This window comes from Aptenodytes forsteri, unplaced genomic scaffold (genome assembly GCF_000699145.1).
Source record: "Aptenodytes forsteri isolate BGI_AS27 unplaced genomic scaffold, ASM69914v1 Scaffold62, whole genome shotgun sequence".
Taxonomy (NCBI): domain Eukaryota; kingdom Metazoa; phylum Chordata; class Aves; order Sphenisciformes; family Spheniscidae; genus Aptenodytes; species Aptenodytes forsteri.
The window spans coordinates 649503-668182 of NW_008794595.1; the positions used below are offsets into that span (position 1 = coordinate 649503).

The following is an 18680-nucleotide window of genomic DNA, read 5'->3' on the forward strand; positions in this document are numbered from 1 at the left end:
GACAAAGAGGAGGGAGGAGGAGGAGGAGGAGGAGGTGGTGGAGGTGGTGGTGGTGGTGGTGGAGGTGGTGGTGGTGGTGGAGTCTGCAGCAAAGGTTTGGAGGGGGCACTGCTGAGAGACAGGGCAGGAGACGAAGTAGCTGAAGTAGGAAACCCAAGCATGCCTGCACCAGGAGATGTTAAAGCTGAAAACAACAAAAATATGACTGTCGTCAATGCACAAGGCAAAATACATCTTGTAACATTCAGCATTTCTCACGTGTTCCAGAATTACCTATGGCATGAATAAACAGCATTTTAAAATTGCTTTTAGTACATTTCTGTGAGTCTTACAGCCTTAAATTCATAATATACAATCTACACCAAAACCAACAGCTTTTACTCACTTTATAATCCTGATTCTACTAGCATGGGGGTCATGCATGAATCTCTGCCTATAGAAAAGTCCCACAAAAGGCAGTGGAAGTCAACCCAGCTCCATTGGCAGGATCAGTTTCATACCTGTAGAAATACCACTCTCCGTTTTTGTTAATTTTCTTCCGTAGGCTCAGTAGTAGATTATTAGAAAAGAAGCATTAAGCACAGTGAGAGTGCTTCCCTCTAATTGATACTTTGAGAGATCTCTACTTTGTTGTTCATTTTAACTAATTTTTATCATGCCTCTGGGATGATATAACCCACACATCCTTCACCTAAGAAACCTGGTAATTATGGTGCTCACTACAAGTAATTAGCTCTCAAATAAAAAGGAATCTTTATCCAAATTGCTGAGGGAAAATGCAATAATAATAAAGAAAGAAAGATGTTTAGATAAGTAAATATCAACCGGAAATGACCATTCAAAAACTAACAGAACAAGCAATCAGGTCAACGCTATTCATTACTGGGACACCACACAGCTTACATTTTCATTTTGGAGAGTTTGAACAGAGCTTTTCTTTACCATGACAATCAGGTCAATGCAGTATTTGCTGGGAAATAAGTGTAATAGCACTAAAGTACTTTGACACAGGAATGCTGCTGTTCTCGGTTTACTTGAAGCATGCAGGCATGACGTCCTCCACCTCATTAGAGAAAGCAACTAAGGATGGACTGGTTCTGTCTGGAGGGTGCATACACACAAGAAGTATGCCTCATAACTTAATGGAAGAAATCTTTTCTCTGTTTCAAGTACCAGATATAGTGCAGTGGCTGGTAACAGTTTATTAAAAAGCAACTTCTGTGAGATGTATAGTTGGTCAGAAAATTAAATGATGGCACAGGGTAGAAAAGGAAGAGAGGCTGTACATTACACCCATTGTCATTTTTTCAGGCAAGTAAGTTTGCTAGAGAAAAGAGCATACAAAGTGTGTGATGCACACAGAACTGTAAAAGCGAAGCAACATCGGGAACAGCCTACTAGTGCACGGATAAGAAAACAATAAATGCAGGCTCTGTAATGGAGGTTAGATGGGTATTAGCTACTAGGAAGCACTAATGGAGTGAACAAGAATGATGTTTAAATCATCAATATCCAGGTGCTTAGCATTACTTAGGAATAAAGCAATTAGGATTCAAAGGGAATAATTATCAGATTTAACAAAGAGGCCATTTAATGTTTGTCACCATGTCATTACTCCTATTTAATGGGGAACACTAAGGAGTTAAAATGCATTGTGAGCCCGGATTAGATAGTACAGTGAAACAAGTCACAACAGTTATAATTAAAAAGTGGGTAATTGCCACAGTTACTGCACAATAACATCTAAGATGCTATTGCTTGCCCCTACGCTTTCAACAGGAAGTAACAGGCAATTGTGTGTGGAGTCTGCTGAAAATATATTAAATGATAAATACTGTAGATGGAAAATGCATGAATGATGCAATTAGTGTGAACTGCTGCCCCAGCTTTGCCATGGTTACTTGGGCTTGTCAGCTACTTAGGATTTTTCCGATTTCTTTCTATTCTTAACCTCTTCAACCCTTACATATCATGTTGTCTTCAGTCTACTCACACCGATGATGCCCAGAGCAGCCAAGATCTATTCTGTTTTCCAGATATTCTTTGGAATTTAGTTGAAATGCACAGAATTCAGTTAAATATCCAGACGGGCTGCTATAGAATAGTGAAATCCACCTGTTTTATTGGAAGTCAAATGTGGAACTGAGGGTTTCTGAAACTAAATGAAGAAAACTTGATGAAACTGATGCCCCATTTCCAGACACGAGAGATGTAGAATAGAAAATTCACTAATCATGAAGAAACATTCTAATCCTGCTAACTCTTTTAAGTGACTATCAAAGAGGAGAGACTTCTCTTTCTTTTGGAGGAATCAGAGGGCTAAAAATATAAAAATGAAACTGCTACCAATGGGCCAAAAGCAAACAGAGAACAGAATTTAGTGCCCTAATAATAAGGAAAGTAATTGCTGCTGAATCAAATTTCTCTCTTGATAAGATTTCAAAAACCACTAAGTACATATTACCCAGTGATGTGTGCATACTTGGAAAAAGCTGCTGTGAATCTTCAAGGCAGCCCAGGCTTAAGTGATGTGCAAAGAACCTATGGTAATGATGATGACATTAAAAGGTTCATAGAACCAGTATTAATAGCTAGAAGCAAGATGAAGCACTAGTTTTCTGCAAGAGATCATAGGCAAAAACACAAAGCTAAGAAGAAAAGAGAATATGAATTTTAAGAACAGCTGAAAACAGCAGGTGAACTCTTCTATCTACAGTCACCTAGAAAATAAGAAGGGGCTTGAAGAACAAAGACGGGCCGGAACTAAAATTCTGTATGAATTAGAATTCCACCAAATAACTCTATATTAGGAATTATGCTGAGCACACATAGCAGTAATTTTGAGACCTTGCTCAGCATTTGATGCCCACAAGATGGTATAATTACATTTGCTACAGAAATGTATCCCACAGGTGAGAGGATTCTTCGACATATCATCCTAGAACCACAGAATAATTCTGACATTAAAACCCACTTGTTTTAGAACAAAATAACTGAATTTAAAGTTAATGGATACTTTCATTCAGAAATGAAGCTGTCTTATTTTGACAAATCTAATAATCTTTGCAAATAAAAGTCCAGTTTGAGCACTACATAAAGAAGATAAAATGAACTGTAGTTTGAATATTTCCATCTTTTGTGATTTAACATTATTTTCAAGTGTTGCATTTCAAACCTTTTGTAAAAGCAAATATTGCATTTAAAAAAGAATAGTATTTTGCAACATTTAGCTGGGTTTTGTACTTTTTTGGAAACCCATAAACAATACTGGATGCAAGAACACAAAAGTGAAATCCCTCATAAACTTGTATTAACCAGTGAAACTAATCAGGCCCATTTCTCTGTCTGGCATGAGTAAAGAGAATTGCAAAAAAGAACTTTAAATGTGATGTTTACTATTATAGTTTCACTAGTTCCCTGTCTTAGCAAACAGCAAACCTTCTTTAAAAGTGAGGATCTTACTAATGTTGACATTGTCCTTTAAACAAACATGTAGGACAGGATGGATGGTCTTTGCCACAGGAAATACAGTTACCAACCCTGTAAGCATCAGTGAAAACAGGTAAAGATTTGAATATAAGGGATCCCAGTGAGACTTCTTCTGAAGTGTATTTTCAGGATTGGGTCCAAAAGAGAAGAAATTACACACTTGCAGTGGAATTCACAAGAAGTAGACTTGAGGTATAGGATAGTGAGTCATCAGGGAGTTAGCTTCAGAAAATCCTTCATGCAAAGAATGATGCAGAACTATTGTCCTGCTGGCTTGAGAATATACGTGCTGCTAGAAGAACCGTAGCCAAATAAAAGCTTGCTTGGAAGCCTGCTTCCAAAAAGATACTTCTTAAACAATTCTTAGCATCAAATATGAATGTGAACTATCAGCCAAAACAGGGTAGAGAAGAAAATAGAAATGGGTTAATTAGGTGCAGAAAATACTAGTCTTGAGCATGTACTGAAGAACATCTGAGTATATTACTGTTTTTCTATGACGAATGATTAAAATAATCTATTTTTTTCCATTCACTATGGCTGCTCCATTGTGTATCATTAGGGAATGGAGATTTATGCATGCAAGTATTTGCCAGGCAACAAAAGGGGGATGTAGGGGCTATTTAGCATATGGCAGAAGAAAAAGTTAACAATGAGATTCTACTAGCTAGTTTACACAGCAGGCTTTGCCCACAATGGGCTAATTAACCTTAAGAAGATGCAAGATGAAAGGGGGTAAAAAATCCATCTCAATTGGCAGTGCACTGTGTATGCTATGGTACTAATGATTTAAATTTGTCTCAAAGAAGAGATATTTGGTGGAAATTAGAAAATCTAAAAATTGAATTATTATGGACCAGTTGGCCTGTAATAATACCTTTTGTATTGTTAACAGGACAATTTACAGACTCTGAGGCTACATTGATAGTAGCAAGTTAAAGAGTACCAGGGAACATTTCCCCAAAACTGAAAGTAAACCATCTGTAAAGTTAAACGGTAAGAATGGTCACTGGCACTGTTTTGACCTGGACCAACTAGCATTCTCCTAAACAACTCCTGAGCACAGCTCAGAGGCTACCATGGGTCCATGACCATTCCCAAGACTCACTTTGCATGGAGACTTCCTGTTTTTGAGAGTAAAAGAATATAATAATATCTTCCCAAGCAAATTTCATTTAGTAGTATAGACAAAATCTGAGTTTTCTGGAGCTCGTTTTACCTGAAGGTCAACCTAACCAAAGCTATTTAGTGAAGTTATATGGAGAAACCATATCTATAATTTTAATGAACAACGACCAGCCATTTTTGGACCTGGACACTGTATGCCATTAAGAAGGAAATACAGCAACTTTATATTTCCTTTATATGCAGTATCTGTGCCAATAACTGTTTGACAAAAGCCAGAGGGCACTCAGCCAGACACTCCATTGTGGAAGGATATTTATGTTTCTTATATGCAGTATCTGTGCCAATAACTGTTTGACAAAAGCCAGAGGGCACTCAGCCAGACACTCCATTGTGGAAGGATATCCATTGTGATCCAATGAAGAGAAAAACAAGATGCTTTGACCACCACTTAGGGAAACAATAACATGATCATCATCAATCAAAGCAGAGCGGGATAGCAGAGAATACATTGCTACAGTCTTAGTATGTCTAACAACACTGGTGATTAAGCCCCTACCTTACTTGCCAAAGTGAGTTGCTTTCTAAATCAAAGTTTAGAGATCAACAGCAAGTGGAATTACTGGATAAAATGAGGTGAGGGGTCTTAACCAGCTCCCTAACTCTACTGTGCACATATTTGATATGTATGTGTAAAGTTAGAAGATGAATGGGAGAGCTTCAAAATGCAAGGCTGCACTCACAATGAACTCTGACTGCAAAATTGGAGCCTAATACAAGAAAATAAATTAGGTTCATTCTTTGAGGACTAAACGAATCATTCTGCATAAAACTTGATTCTTTAACTTCAGTGAAACTTATTACAGGATGAAGTGCTTTCCAATGTGAGCGAAAAACAGAGTCAAACCAGAGTCAAAACAGTAAAACAGAGTTAAGTGTTCAGTTAAAAGTGCAAGCCCCAATGAAGTGGTACATGTCTGCAATGACTTTACAAACTAGGCGTAGGAGATATTCAGCAGCTCCTGAAGTCTGGATCACAATGAAACTGCCATTACAAATCCCCTTCAACAAAAATTATTCAGAACTATAACAGAGGGTCTTGGCCAGCATTTTATTTTAAATATTTATTCTGAATTAAACAACAGGCTGGACTGGTCTAAGGGGTGGACCAAATGCCTGATGAACTGATAATGTGGGAATTACTATTTTGTGCTTCATCAGATACTAAATATTTGCATACAAAAAATTTACATACAAACCCAAGTTTTGCCTAAAGGAGTATCATTCAAAACAAACAAACAAAAAACATAACAATGCTATTGTTATATTGCTTTTGTTACAGAAGACTAATATGGACTAAAAACATTTCTGTCAATTAGATTTCAATTAAAATTCTTTTTTTTTTTTTTTTTTCAAAATCAGAGATATCATCCAGGCTCCAGCAACAATCGAGAATTGCACTGAGTACACCTCATAGCAGTACTTCTTAGCTACTCACACCAGTCTCACAAGCATGATATCAATGCATAACACATCATAATGTGTTTTAGAAGGGGATGGTGACTATGCAAGTTAATCAAATTAATAAAATGAGAAAATCATCCCCTTATAGACTTACTGTTTGAACTTTGTGGAAATCCAGGTAAGGAGGATGGACCATTCATTCCAGGCAGAAGAACAGGAGGAAGGCCAGGGAGTCCTGGATAAGCTGCTGGCAAACTGATACCATGAAGAGAACTGCTGTCCATCATGCCTGGCTGCTGTACTGTTAATCCTAGCACATCTGTAGCCTTCTTTATGCGATCCAATTCTTGCTGTGCCATCAGCTGTCTAACCGTTGTAGGAGCTAAATAATCTTTCTCCCGATCTAGCTGACTTCCCACAGTTTCTCTCACTTTTGTAATATGTTGTTTGGAAAAGATATGATCTCTTATGGACAAACGCGCAGAATATTTCACGCCACATAGAGAACATTCTGGCTTTGTCCCATCAGGTCCAGTCTGATTTATCATGAATGGCTTCCCTATGTTAATTTTGAATTTCTTTTCTTTAGCCCGGGCATTCTGAAACCAGACCTGGACTACACGTTTGGGCAGGCCAATCTCATTCCCTAGCATTTCGCATTCCTGCATTGTTGGAGTCCGGTAGTCACTAAAGCAAGCCTTGAGAACTTTAAGCTGAAGGTTACTCATTTGTGTTCGGAAACGTTTGTGGCCTGGCCGATCACTGTTTTTGGATTTAAAGGGATTGCTAGCTCCAAATGGGTTAGGTGAACTTGGATCGGCTATACTTGAAGTTTCACTGCGGTCGGCATTATCATCGGGGTCATCAGTAATGTAGTAACTTTGGTCATGATCACCATCTTTTTCACTGAAATGTATTGAGGGGCTTGTTAGGGAAAAGATAAATTTATCATCGGTATTCTCATTTGTAGGTGTAGTTGCAGCTTTTGGTAGCGTGTCGTTCACAAGTGGTTTTGGTTCTTTGGGAGGTGATGCAGGTTTTGCATCCCCTGAACTGCCAGTCGTGCTTTCCATTTCATTGTTCCCTTCATCCCCTGTTGTGGCATCACTAATTGCTGTATTAATTGATGAAGTCTCATCAAAGTCAGTCTTGTTTTGATCATATCCAGAGTCAGCAGGAGGGGCATTCAAATTTTCTATATCCTCACTAGACTCTGCTTTAAAAGAAGAAGGACTTAAGAGGTTCTTCGGTGACATTTCTGCAGTTTTGCTAACAGGGGTTGATACAGTGGAAGCTAATTCATTTTCACTTGATAATTCAGTTTTTGCTAATGACAGTGATGGGTAATCAAAAAATATGTACTTTTGTGGACTTTCTCCTCCATCTTCAGTTGATATCAAAGGACTCGGAGGCAAACTATAACCGGCCTGTTTCCCTTCATTCCAATGTCGAGAGCGAATATGACTTTCTAAAGCTGATTTTGCTTTAAACAGAGCTCGACAAAAAGGACACCTTTTATGGGACTGGGCTGGACCAACTGCACGGAATTGTCCCTTTCTTTCTCGGGCTCTTGTGTTCTGAAACCAGACTTGTACGACTCTCTTTTTCAGTCCTACTTCACGTGCAATGTGATCTAGCATCTTTCTGGTGGGGTTGGAATCTAGTAGGTACTTTTCATAGAGTATTTCCAGCTGCTCTGGAGTAATTGTAGTTCTTAAACGCTTATCACGATGTTGATCTTCTCCACTGTTTCCTCCCTCTTTCTCACTACAGTTATTGTCTTCTTTATCATCTAGTTTTCGTTTCAGGGAACCAGAAACTGTAGCAGGGTGTGTCGTATGTGATGAGCCAGTTTGTGGTGGCATCTGAGCAAGAGAACTATTAAGTAACTGTCCAGTCATCAAAGGATTATTGGGGTCAAATATCATATAGGGCATATCCATTGGTCTTTCTAAAAACTGTGAGTGAAGAAATTGGTTTTGGGCTGCTAGGAAATGCATGTGCTGGTGCTCTTGCCAAAGTTCTAGAGTTGGAAAGGCAACTGTACACTGATCGCATTGGTACTGTAACAACTGAGGAGGTAGACTGTTCTGTAGAGAAGTCATTGAAATTGGTAAAGGACTGGAAGGAACAGGTGTGGTTTGTGATGCAGAAGGAGGTCTCCCTACTATCTGTGATTGTTTTTGTTGCTGTGGTTGAGAAGCTGCGGGCTGAGAGTCAGAAGAGGTTACTGGAGTAGACTGTACTGGTTTGGCGCTTTGGGAAGTTGTATCGGTTTGCTTAGAGATAGTTTCATTTTGTTTTGGTTTTTCTGTGGACTCTGGTTTAGGAGAAGCCTTCTCAGGTTCTGGTTTGGGTGATGGAATCAAAGGAGTACTAGAACCAGAGCCAGAGCTTGCTGCTGTGACTGCCAGGCTTTTTGATGAGTCGTTTTGGCTAGAAACCGTGCAGTTCTTATACACTGTTTGATCGGAGGCATCCAGAGAATCTTCAGTTTGGCTTTCATCTTGAGCATCGTCATCTTCATCTTTATAACACTGCTTTTTCTGGTGTGTAATCAAATCAAAGATCCTGGGAAAAACCACACTGCACTTTTTGCACTGATATTGCATGTTACTAGTTCGAATGTAACGCTCATTCGTCAGTTCCCTTTTCTCGTTGTCTTTAGTTTCAGCTTGATTTTCATAACTTTTGCGAGCTTTTTGTCGTGCATTTTGGAACCATACAACAATAACTCGAGTAGGTAGGTTAAGTACAGTTGAAAGTTGTTCAATTTCATCATCCTTTGGATAAGCATTTGTGTCAAAGAAGTCTTGGAGGACACGAAGCTGGTAGTCAGTAAACCGAGTCCTGGATGATCTCTTGCTGAAAGATGCATCAGACTTGTAAGGTTCTACAGCTGAAGGTTGAGGATCTATTCTGATATCTTCCAATACTGTTATGGGAGGGTTGCTGAAGTTATATGGAGAATCTTTATTTCTCTGTCGTTCTTTAAACAGCGTATTACGAAACCAGTGCTTGATAACTTTCTGTGAAAGACCAGATTTCTCAGCCATTTCTTGGATCTGCTCTTCGCTTGGAGAATTGTTAATATCAAAATAAGCCCGCAAGATTTTTAACTGGTCATCTGTGATTCTTGTACGTGGACGCTTGAACTGAGAGTGCCGCAGGAAATTGGGATCTAATCCCAGCTGCTGTTGACAAAGCTGGGTAAGATCTGCAGATAAAGTATCCATTGGTGGCAACTGGAGGGCAAGCTGAGGAGGCAATGCAGGATGCTGCACTGGCTGCATCATAATTGGAGGGAAAAGCGGGAGATCAAGTGAAACGGGAAGCTGGACTTGAGGTGGGGCTGATGGTGGTGGTGGTGGAGGAGGAGGTGGTGGTGGTGGAGGAGGTGGTGGTGGTGGTGTGGGTGGTGGAGCTTGCAAAGGAGTGGGAGTTGTGTTTTGAATTTTTCCAGCCCCAGCTGAAGAAGGCTGAGAAGGAGTTGGAGGAGGAGGAGGTGGTGGTGGTGGAGGAGGTGGTGGTGGAGGCGGTGGTGTTTCTGGAGAAGATGGAGAAATTGGATAAAGCTTGTCATATGCCTCCCTGTACTGTCGGGCAAACTTTTCTAATGCTCCATATGGAAAAAACTGTCCATGCACATGTTCTTGATGACTCTTCAGAATAAGAATGTTGGAAAAGAGCTTACTGCAGGTTCCACATTCCAGTTTGTCTGTGTTTTCACCTTCACCAGTCTTACTTTTTTTCTGCACTTTTTGTCTGTTCTCATTGTATTGGATAACTAACTCAAACCCAAAGTTCTCCAACAAAGCCTTGGCTGCATTCCCCCTTGCTCCAGAAGCTATTCTGGGTGGTGGGATGGCTGATTCTGAGGATTTTGGCTTCTTCATATCTTTGTTTTCTTTTAGTCCTTCATTCTCATTAGTAAATTCTTGCTTTGGTTTCTCTTGTTTCTCAGAAATTTCTTCTGACTCCTTATATGATGGCATATCCTTTATCAGCTGGCAGTCTGTACTTACTAAGGTATTTTGCTCCGCTTTCATCAGCTTGCTACTTTGCTGCTGCTGTTTTTGGGACTGAAGTTGGGGTTGGGTGGACTGATACTGTTGTGCTTGTTGCTGCAGTATCTGTAGCTGGGTTTGGCCAACATGGTGCTGAGTTTGTATCTGCTGCTTCAAATCTTCTAGCAGTGATCCTGTCATACCAGCCATTCCAGGCATACCGAATGTGGCAGAACCAGGCAAACCCAGATCTGGGCTTAAGCTAAATTCTGTCCCAGGTATATAGAATGGGAAAAGGAACTGAGGTTGTTGAAATTGCAGCAGTGCTTCTGGTGTCATTGGAAAGTGAGGCAAAAAAGCTGGGTTTAGAAACTGGGGTTGAAAGAACGCAGCTTGCTGTTGCAGTTCATGCTGTAGTTGCATTTGAAGTTGTGCTGGTGACTGGGGTGGGTGATGTGTAGGCTGAGCAGAAATTAATTCAGAAGCTTGCTTTTTATTTAATTCTTTGGCATCTAAATGTGTTTCTTTGCTGTTAACTGCTGGTAAGCTCATAGATTCTAGCATTCCTTGGCTGGGGCTATTAACATTCCCTGCTACACTATTTCCGCTACTTATATTACCACTTGGTTCTAATTTTGCAGCCCTAGCCTTTGTCTGATGAAGCACAGATCTCATATGGATTTCCAATGTAGAACTTTGGCTATACGCAACATTACAAATGCTGCATTTGTAGGGTTTGTTGTCAGTGCTGCTGTTGGTTTCTTGAGGGACAGGACTCGATGCTTCTTGCAAAACCTTTTTGAGTTTATGTAGATGGGACACTGAGTTATAGTGGACCAAGAGAATGTTCTTTTGGGTAAAAGACTCTTTACACACTGTACACTTATACGGGCGAGATGGATCTAGAAATTTTTCCATAGTAAAATTTGGCCCTTTTCTAAAAGGTAAGGTCCGCTTTGGTTCTGAGCCCATATCATCTGGAATAGAGCTACTATCGCTTCCTACAGGACTTGCTTTACCTTCCTGGTCCATCTCATAATCTCTTTCTATTTCCTGTTCTAGTGCATGATCATCTTGTGCCATACTTTCACTTTCTGCCCAGAGTTCACCATTGACAGGTAAAGATGCACACAGCTGCTGAAGTTCAGCTTCATTGAGTTCAGGGTGGCCTGCTTCCAAGTGTTTTTTTAAAGCCTGGAATGTACGGAAGCTACGTTGGCAAAGGCTACACATGGTAGCTGCCCGAATAGCGTGATACTGGGAATGTATCTGAAGCTTCTGCATAGTCTTAAAAGCCAAGCTACAATGGTTACAACGGTACTTATAGACATGGCGGTCAGAAACAGAGAGCTGTTGCTTCTTCTGCTGTTCATTTAGCTGATCTGTCATTGAGTCAGTGGTCTTTATATCTTTACTGCTGCTCTTATTCCAATCTGGCGTTTCAGTAGATTCCTTAGGTGGCTTCTGTTCCTCGGTCTTAATTTCCATTCCAGTTTTTGATTCATCGATCCCAGGGGTACTTTTCTCATCCACAGGACTTTCACCTAGTTAAAGAAAGTTGTGTCTTTTACTTAAGTAGAAGAGAATAGCACATAGTATTAATGGGTTTTTTTCATCAGAAATCAAGAGAGGCACCTGGTATGCCACGTGGTGGCCTAGCAAAGTATAGCGACCCATCCTTGTCCCAGAGAATAAAGCAGACAGGACCAACATGAGGTTAAAAAAAAGTAATAAAATTCAGATGTGATGATCAGAATGGTAGTGGCACTTGGCCTGGGAGTGGCACAGGGCTTCGCTTTGTCATAAGGTAGGAATTTATTGGTACCATGGGAGCACCAAACAAGAAAAAGAAACAAAACAGTAGGAAAAAGGGAGGGATTAGAAATGGGGTCAATCGGTGGGACAGGTGATTAGAAAGGAGGAGGAAAGTGGTCTGAAGAGAGAGGGAGAAGCATGCTGTGAGAGGTAGCAAAGCAGCTTCCCAGCACAGAATACAGTAAGTGTCCAGGATAAGAAACCTGCTATTGGAAAGGCAGGCAGGATCATTTGCCTAACATTCCCCATCGATGTTGGTGAAAGTGCCACTGTCTTTTAGGACTGGGTCTTATTTGCTCGTTAAACAAGGATGGCTAGGCCACTACCACAAGCAACATACACGTGGCATACACATGCATCCTAGTAGCTCTGCATAGGTGCAGTCAGCCAAATTCAGGCCCTGTGTTATTTTTCGCTTTTTATCTCTGTGGCTATATGCAAGCCAAAAAAGGATTCACTTTACTGAGAAAGAAACAACTGGTTTCTAAATTTCTAAATTGCCCATACCTAGCTTTTACATGTCTGGGCTTTTTCTGGCATACCTGGATATTTCCCAGATCCCTCAGCTGTAATGGTTGCAGGTGTGTCACGTTCAGATTTCTCTGAAGCAGTTGCTGGCAATAGCATACTATTGGGCATCATGACATCTGGTACAGGAACCTTTGAAAACCAAGAACACAGTATTATTACAGGAAAAGTCATACTATTTAATACTATACAACAGTATGAAATTATAATTCAAAAGATCCACCATATCTGGATCAAAGACTGCCAGTACTAAACCAAGATCTTTTTTCAGTCCTTGATAATGATTTCTGACAGACCACAAATCCAGAGCATCGGGTGTCCCTTGGTGGAGAATCAGCTCAAAACAATCCACAATAAGGTGATGTTATAGAGCTACATACACTCAATATTTCATTGGTCTCAATGTCACCACAAAGAAGGTTTTGCTGGCTATGTCAGGTTGATGGGATTTATCAGGGGAATTCTCCTCAGACATCCTCCAAAGATGGAGATCATGTTGAGATATGGTCACCAGTCAGTTCTTGACTAAGGGCATTCCCACTTTCCTTCACCTGTATTGTTTTTTAAACGAATGCTGGACCTTCCATGATCTTTGAAAGAAAATTATAAGTTTATTTCCATACAGAAATAGCAACTTATTTCAATTTAAAATAAGATTTTTCTCTTTCTTGTCTTCAATTATTTATGTATCTTCTTATGTACTATTATAGGTGTCTGAGAGTACTCAGTTTAGTTAAGTTGACATTAATATTTGCTCAACACTTCATGTTTTCCTTTTGCTTAGCTCTTTAAAACATACTCATATCTGAAATAAAGGATTGTCTAGGGGTTCAGGCTAAGACTTAGCAGGACTGGGTTCCCACTCCTGCACTCCAGACTCTCTCTAAATGACCTTGGGTAAATCAGTTCAGACTGTGTTGCAGCTCCTCATCTCTAACATAAGGATAGTACTTCCTTCCTTCATACAGAGGTAACAAGAATATCCACAGGAGAGATTTCTGAGTGGTAAATTATAATATGGGAAGCTACATACATTATTAGGTATGAGTAGAAATACCCTTTGTTCCTTTTCAACAGTTTAAGAAATTATTTTAAGTTTTTATTAGGATACATAAGAATTATATATCTATTTGTATGTATGTATGTATGTATGTATGTATGTATTTATACCAATTGCCTATTGGAAAAAATATTCTAGACGTATTTTAAAAAGCCCTGGGCTTAGTATATTTGTAATTTAAACATGGCATTAATAGCATCCTCTCAGTGGACTAGTGACTTTGATTTTGTTTGGGAGGGAAGGACTTTTAAAAAAATGATGTAGGTAACTGTAAATGTCCCAGAGAAGAAAAATTTGCTATAAATTTGCTATTTATTTTGTCATCAGAGAGTTCAGGTATGGATAGAGTATATTGGTGTTAACAACCAGGACAATTTAGATGATGCAGATTATGTTTCACAATCTCTTTTTCTGTCAAACAACCTTTTTTTTTCCTCTCAGAAACAGTGAGACAACTCCCCAGTACCTGGAAAGGAGAAGAGAGGAGAGGAGAGGAGAGGAGAGGAGAGGAGAGGAGAGGAGAGGAGAGAATTCAAAGTTGCTCCATTATCAGCATAGAGGGAATCATGGAGAACTTGAGAAGAAAGTTAATAATCCTCAATAGGGAGGGTTTTTTCTTCCACATTTTTCCAGTTTCCTAAAAGGGTTTGGGAAAGTTCAATTTCTACAGCCATTTTTCTCGTGGTGGGCCAAAATTACACGGTCTGGCAGAGCTATAGTTAGTAGAAAACCAAGGAAAAGAAAAGAAGAAAGAAAACTTTAATCTGCTTTTGTGGATCCCTAATTTTGTATTTGCTTATCAGCACTAGGCACAAGGAACCTTAGACCTTCAGCCAAGAACTTTTTCAATTCTTTCTTATTTTTTTGCCACTTTACTTGGGAATGAGGTGGTAGGCCTACAACCATAACTGTATAAAAGAAGGAGGAGTCTATAAATACAGCAATAAATCCTTAAGGAGGTGGATCCTTGAGGTTTCCAAGTGCATTTCCTTCTAAAAAGGCAAGACTACCAGAATCAGGGTGTCTTAGGAGGTCTGTTTTCTAACCGAATCTATGATGTAATAACAAATACTTTCTAGACCTGATTGTGTCTTTACTGACATGGTTTTGAATGGTGCTGAGTCATTATTTTTCACAGAAATTTATTATTTTGACATGGTTTGTGCAATTTTGCAGTGAAGAACAGGATTTTCCTGGTAAGGTTGGAATGGGATTCATCCTGCAAATAGAGTTTGCTGGTTATAGCATTCATCCCAATCGTAGAGAAACCAGTTCAAGTCCTTGCCTGATCTAGGGTAGGTACTTGAAATCAGATATTCCATATCCCAAAGAACTGACCTAACTGGATTGCTATCTATTCTTGGACTTGCCTTTCTGTTTTTTATACTTACATTTTATTCCCAAAAAAACCCTAAAGGGTCTTTTATGCAAAGGCAGAAAGTAAGAAACAGGACATTCTGTACAATAAGATAAACATGTTCTCCAGTTAGCACCACTACTGATATTTCACAGTGAATTTCATGTAATATAATGCAAGTACGGCCCAGCTATACACAGGAATTCTTCTATGTTTGGGAACTACATTCTACAGGGAACTCCTGTTATTTTACAAACAGGAGTCACAATACCTCTGAGACCTGGATATTACTAGACCCAATTTACAGGTGTGCACTTAGAGACATTGACAGGCTTGATTTTTCCAAGGTTACTGTCAATGAGGAACTGCAGGTTTTCAGCATCTTTGAAATCCACCTTCAGTCATTTTCCCAAGGGACATCAGTCACTGGATGAGCTGGCAACATAACCTAAAAGTCCTGACTCACTCCCCTCCTTGGGCTACCTGAATACTATATCACAACAAATACATTGCCCAGAGGCCCGAGTACATTTCTGTAGCCTGTGCATCAGTATTTGGAACACTTACTGTCATGAGCAGTTTCTCCACACAGTCAGGGGACACACTGTGCAAATGGGTCAAATGAAGCTGGAGATGCATTTTGTTGCTGAGGACATCCTGGCAGAGGGGGCAGCAGATAACAGGTTGCATTGAATGCTGTGACAGGACGTGCATCTGGATACGATTTGGGTCCCTACTGTTGTAGTTACAATAAGGACATTGATAGAACTGAAAAAAATCAAATTAAGATGCAGGCTATTAGTCAGTGTGCTTTTTATAACTGCTGATATTGCTATTTTAACAACATATCATCTCTGTTTCATTCTTGAGTTATTTGAAAGAGTTCTAGAATGCAATTAAATTGTTACATTTTCCTTTACCTGCTCATGACAAAATTTATTGTCCTCTGGAGGCTTTGATTTTTTAGCTGCACCATCCTCTTCTTTTGCCAGAAGAAGCTGTTGTGCCCCTACCACAGTGTTCACTTTTGGTTCCTTCTCTGGTGTGACTATTCCTGTTCCGAAAACATAATTTTTAAGAACATATTTTAAACTTTAAAATGTCCTGGTTTACAAAGAAGTTGTGATTCCAAGGGTCTGTATTTTCTTTGAGGGTCTTTTTTTTTTTTTTTTTAAGTCCTGGGAAAAAATATAGTTGAAAAAAACAACTCTGGTAAGCACAAAGGTGAAAATACACTTTTATCCTTGATGGAGACTATAAATACATCTAAAAATGGACTCTTCTGTACTGTTTAGATAACCTTAGGTTGCCTTTAAAGATTAATCAATAATGTGCTTTCTTTAGCAGCTCAGTATGAATTTGTGTATTACATTAAAACAAATCAGCTTTTGCTTAAAAATCCTGTTTTCCAAAATAATTAATTTGCTGCTGTTTAATTACCCTCTCTCTTTTCTAAACTGTCTGAGCAATATGATTATTGTGTTGTTTTGATAACTCCTGCCTGTTACAATTCTGAAGCTAAATATAGTGAGGCTTTAAAAGAACTACTGTGGAGAATAGGATTTCAGAGCTAACTTAATATTAATTATATACAAAGATCAGACATTTGGGATTGCCTTAGATGTTTACACTGTGAATTTTTATAGTCTGGCATTTGTGATCAAAACCAGAATATAATTGTTTTCTATAGATAGTTCTACTATTAAGTATTAAATACTATATTTAATATTATGCCTGAACTAGCTGTGTAATGCAGCCCAGTCTTGCACACATCAAAGAAAAGAGTGCAATTCTAATTTCCCAGTCCATCAGAAAATTCTTTCCAGCGTCAATTTGCCAGATAATCTCTTCTGCTAGGCTGGATATTACAAGAGCATTGGGTAGGCATGTCACATACATCTCACGACAAACACAAAACCTCATTTACCAACCATTCCAATCTCATCATAGTGCAGCATCATCTGACCTTTTTTCTGCTGTTTATTATGAGTATTTCTAATTTTAACTTTCAATTTTCACCATCTTCCAGTTGATTTGCAACTAAATTATTTCCAGGGTGAGGACACTATCACTGGACACTGGGTGCAAATACATCTTGAAATGCAATGAAGCTAAACCATTGATTGCTATCAGACCCAACGTAAATATATAGTCCAGGGGTAATCTGATTGTATGCTGTGCATGAAGATTTATCTTGATTTTTTTCAATCCACATAAGGTTCATATAAATGAACAAATTGCACCTCATTGCACAATAACCTAGGATTAATTTAAAAATAAGGTCATGGATGTTTTGGCAACAAAGTATACATGAACAAAGAAAATACGTGTATTTTTCTGTAGACAAAACCAAGAACTTTTTATTATTATTATTTTCATACAGACTTTGTGCAATATTTGATATTAAAAGAGCAACATTAAAGAGAAGTAAAATAAGAGAACTGTTTTCAAGGTAAATACCAAATCCTCATGGTACAATAATAAACAATTGAAAACTGAATCATACAGGGACATTTTCTGAAGTGCAATTTTTTTAAAAAACATAAACATATTTTATGACTTACACATTAATGGTGAATTCCCCACACGTTGTTTTTCATTCTTAAGTTGCTAATTATTTCTTTTGGTGTAATTTAGACCAGTAATTTTTTCATGTTCTTGCTCAAATTAAAGTTTATTTCTGCCATATTTCCCTACTTTTAATGACCAATTTGTCAACATCAGTTTAATATCTGAACAAGCCGCTTTCTGGAGCCCCACTGAATTTTTACGCTCTCAGGAACTGATCCTGGAGGCCTCATTTAGCCTGCTCAGTCAGTGCTGAAGGACTAGCGATGCTTAAAGGCAAAATCTACATGATGCAATCACATAAGGCACCATTTTATTACTCACTTTGGTTTATGATAATACAGTACTTCCTGGCCTATCTGTATTTACCTGGCAATACACCGTTATTATTTAAATGTCTTTACTGTGAGAATTATGGGAAGTAAAAAAGTGACATACTATATTAACAGAGAAAGGTTGCTTCTCAGGTTTTAGAAGGATAGGTTCAAACTATTATCATAGATAATAATTCAAATTCAAATTATTATCATTATTAAGCTCTCTTCATTTCCAACTGTCAAAAACATCTAACAGTTGACTTCTGTTTCTTTGCTTTATCATATGTCACTTTTTAAATGTCCCTTTTTAAAGACAAATGGGCCAGAATCTCAGCTGGTGTAAACGGACACTGGTATACAGGAAGCCGAATTTAAAAGCCAAAATAAAACAATTCTGCCTTATCTTCCCCTCATCATGCTAGATTGTTCTCAACAGGTTGTTACAGAAATTAAGATCCAAATTCTGCTCCAAAATCCACTTGTGAAAATACATTTAACCGTGTTTTGGCAGTGGTATTTAACTGTTAGTGAAATTTAGCTTGGAGTGCACTCTGTGTGTGCCTGGGCACACACAAGGTTAATATTACACATCATCTTCCACCACAGGATAGAATGACTTAATTACTTCAAAGAGCCTATAATAATCATGAAACACATAGTTCTTGTTTCTATAAAAACAAGGGGGTTTTTTGGTTAAAGTTTCTTTTGCGGTTAATATAATAAAACCGTAGAGTTATAAAACACTGTGCTGGGGTCAATAAATGCATAACAAAGCACAGCTTTTTACTGTTTACTATGATATTTATATAAACTGTTGAAATTTACAGAGGTTTTGTTGTTTTTGTTGTTGTTGTTGCTCTGGATTCATTCAACTTCAAGCACTGTTACTTCTTAAACGGCCAAAGTTACATCTGGCCTATAGTAAAGTAACTGAATCCGTGACTTATGGT

General features: G+C 38.6%; 1 protein-coding gene across 1 annotated transcript in view; it reads right to left on the reverse strand.

The window, feature by feature from the left end:
• The window catches only part of ZFHX4 (zinc finger homeobox 4), a 156143-nt gene that overhangs the window by 3799 nt on the left and 133664 nt on the right, over window positions 1–18680 (reverse strand). Inside the window, exons 6-10 of the mRNA XM_009272634.2 lie at window positions 15766–15899; window positions 15413–15613; window positions 12443–12560; window positions 6233–11629; window positions 55–184 (exon numbers count right to left, since the gene is read on the reverse strand). Of these exons, the coding sequence (XP_009270909.1) occupies window positions 55–184; window positions 6233–11629; window positions 12443–12560; window positions 15413–15613; window positions 15766–15899 (5980 nt within the window). The remainder of the gene's footprint in view (window positions 1–54; window positions 185–6232; window positions 11630–12442; window positions 12561–15412; window positions 15614–15765; window positions 15900–18680) is intronic.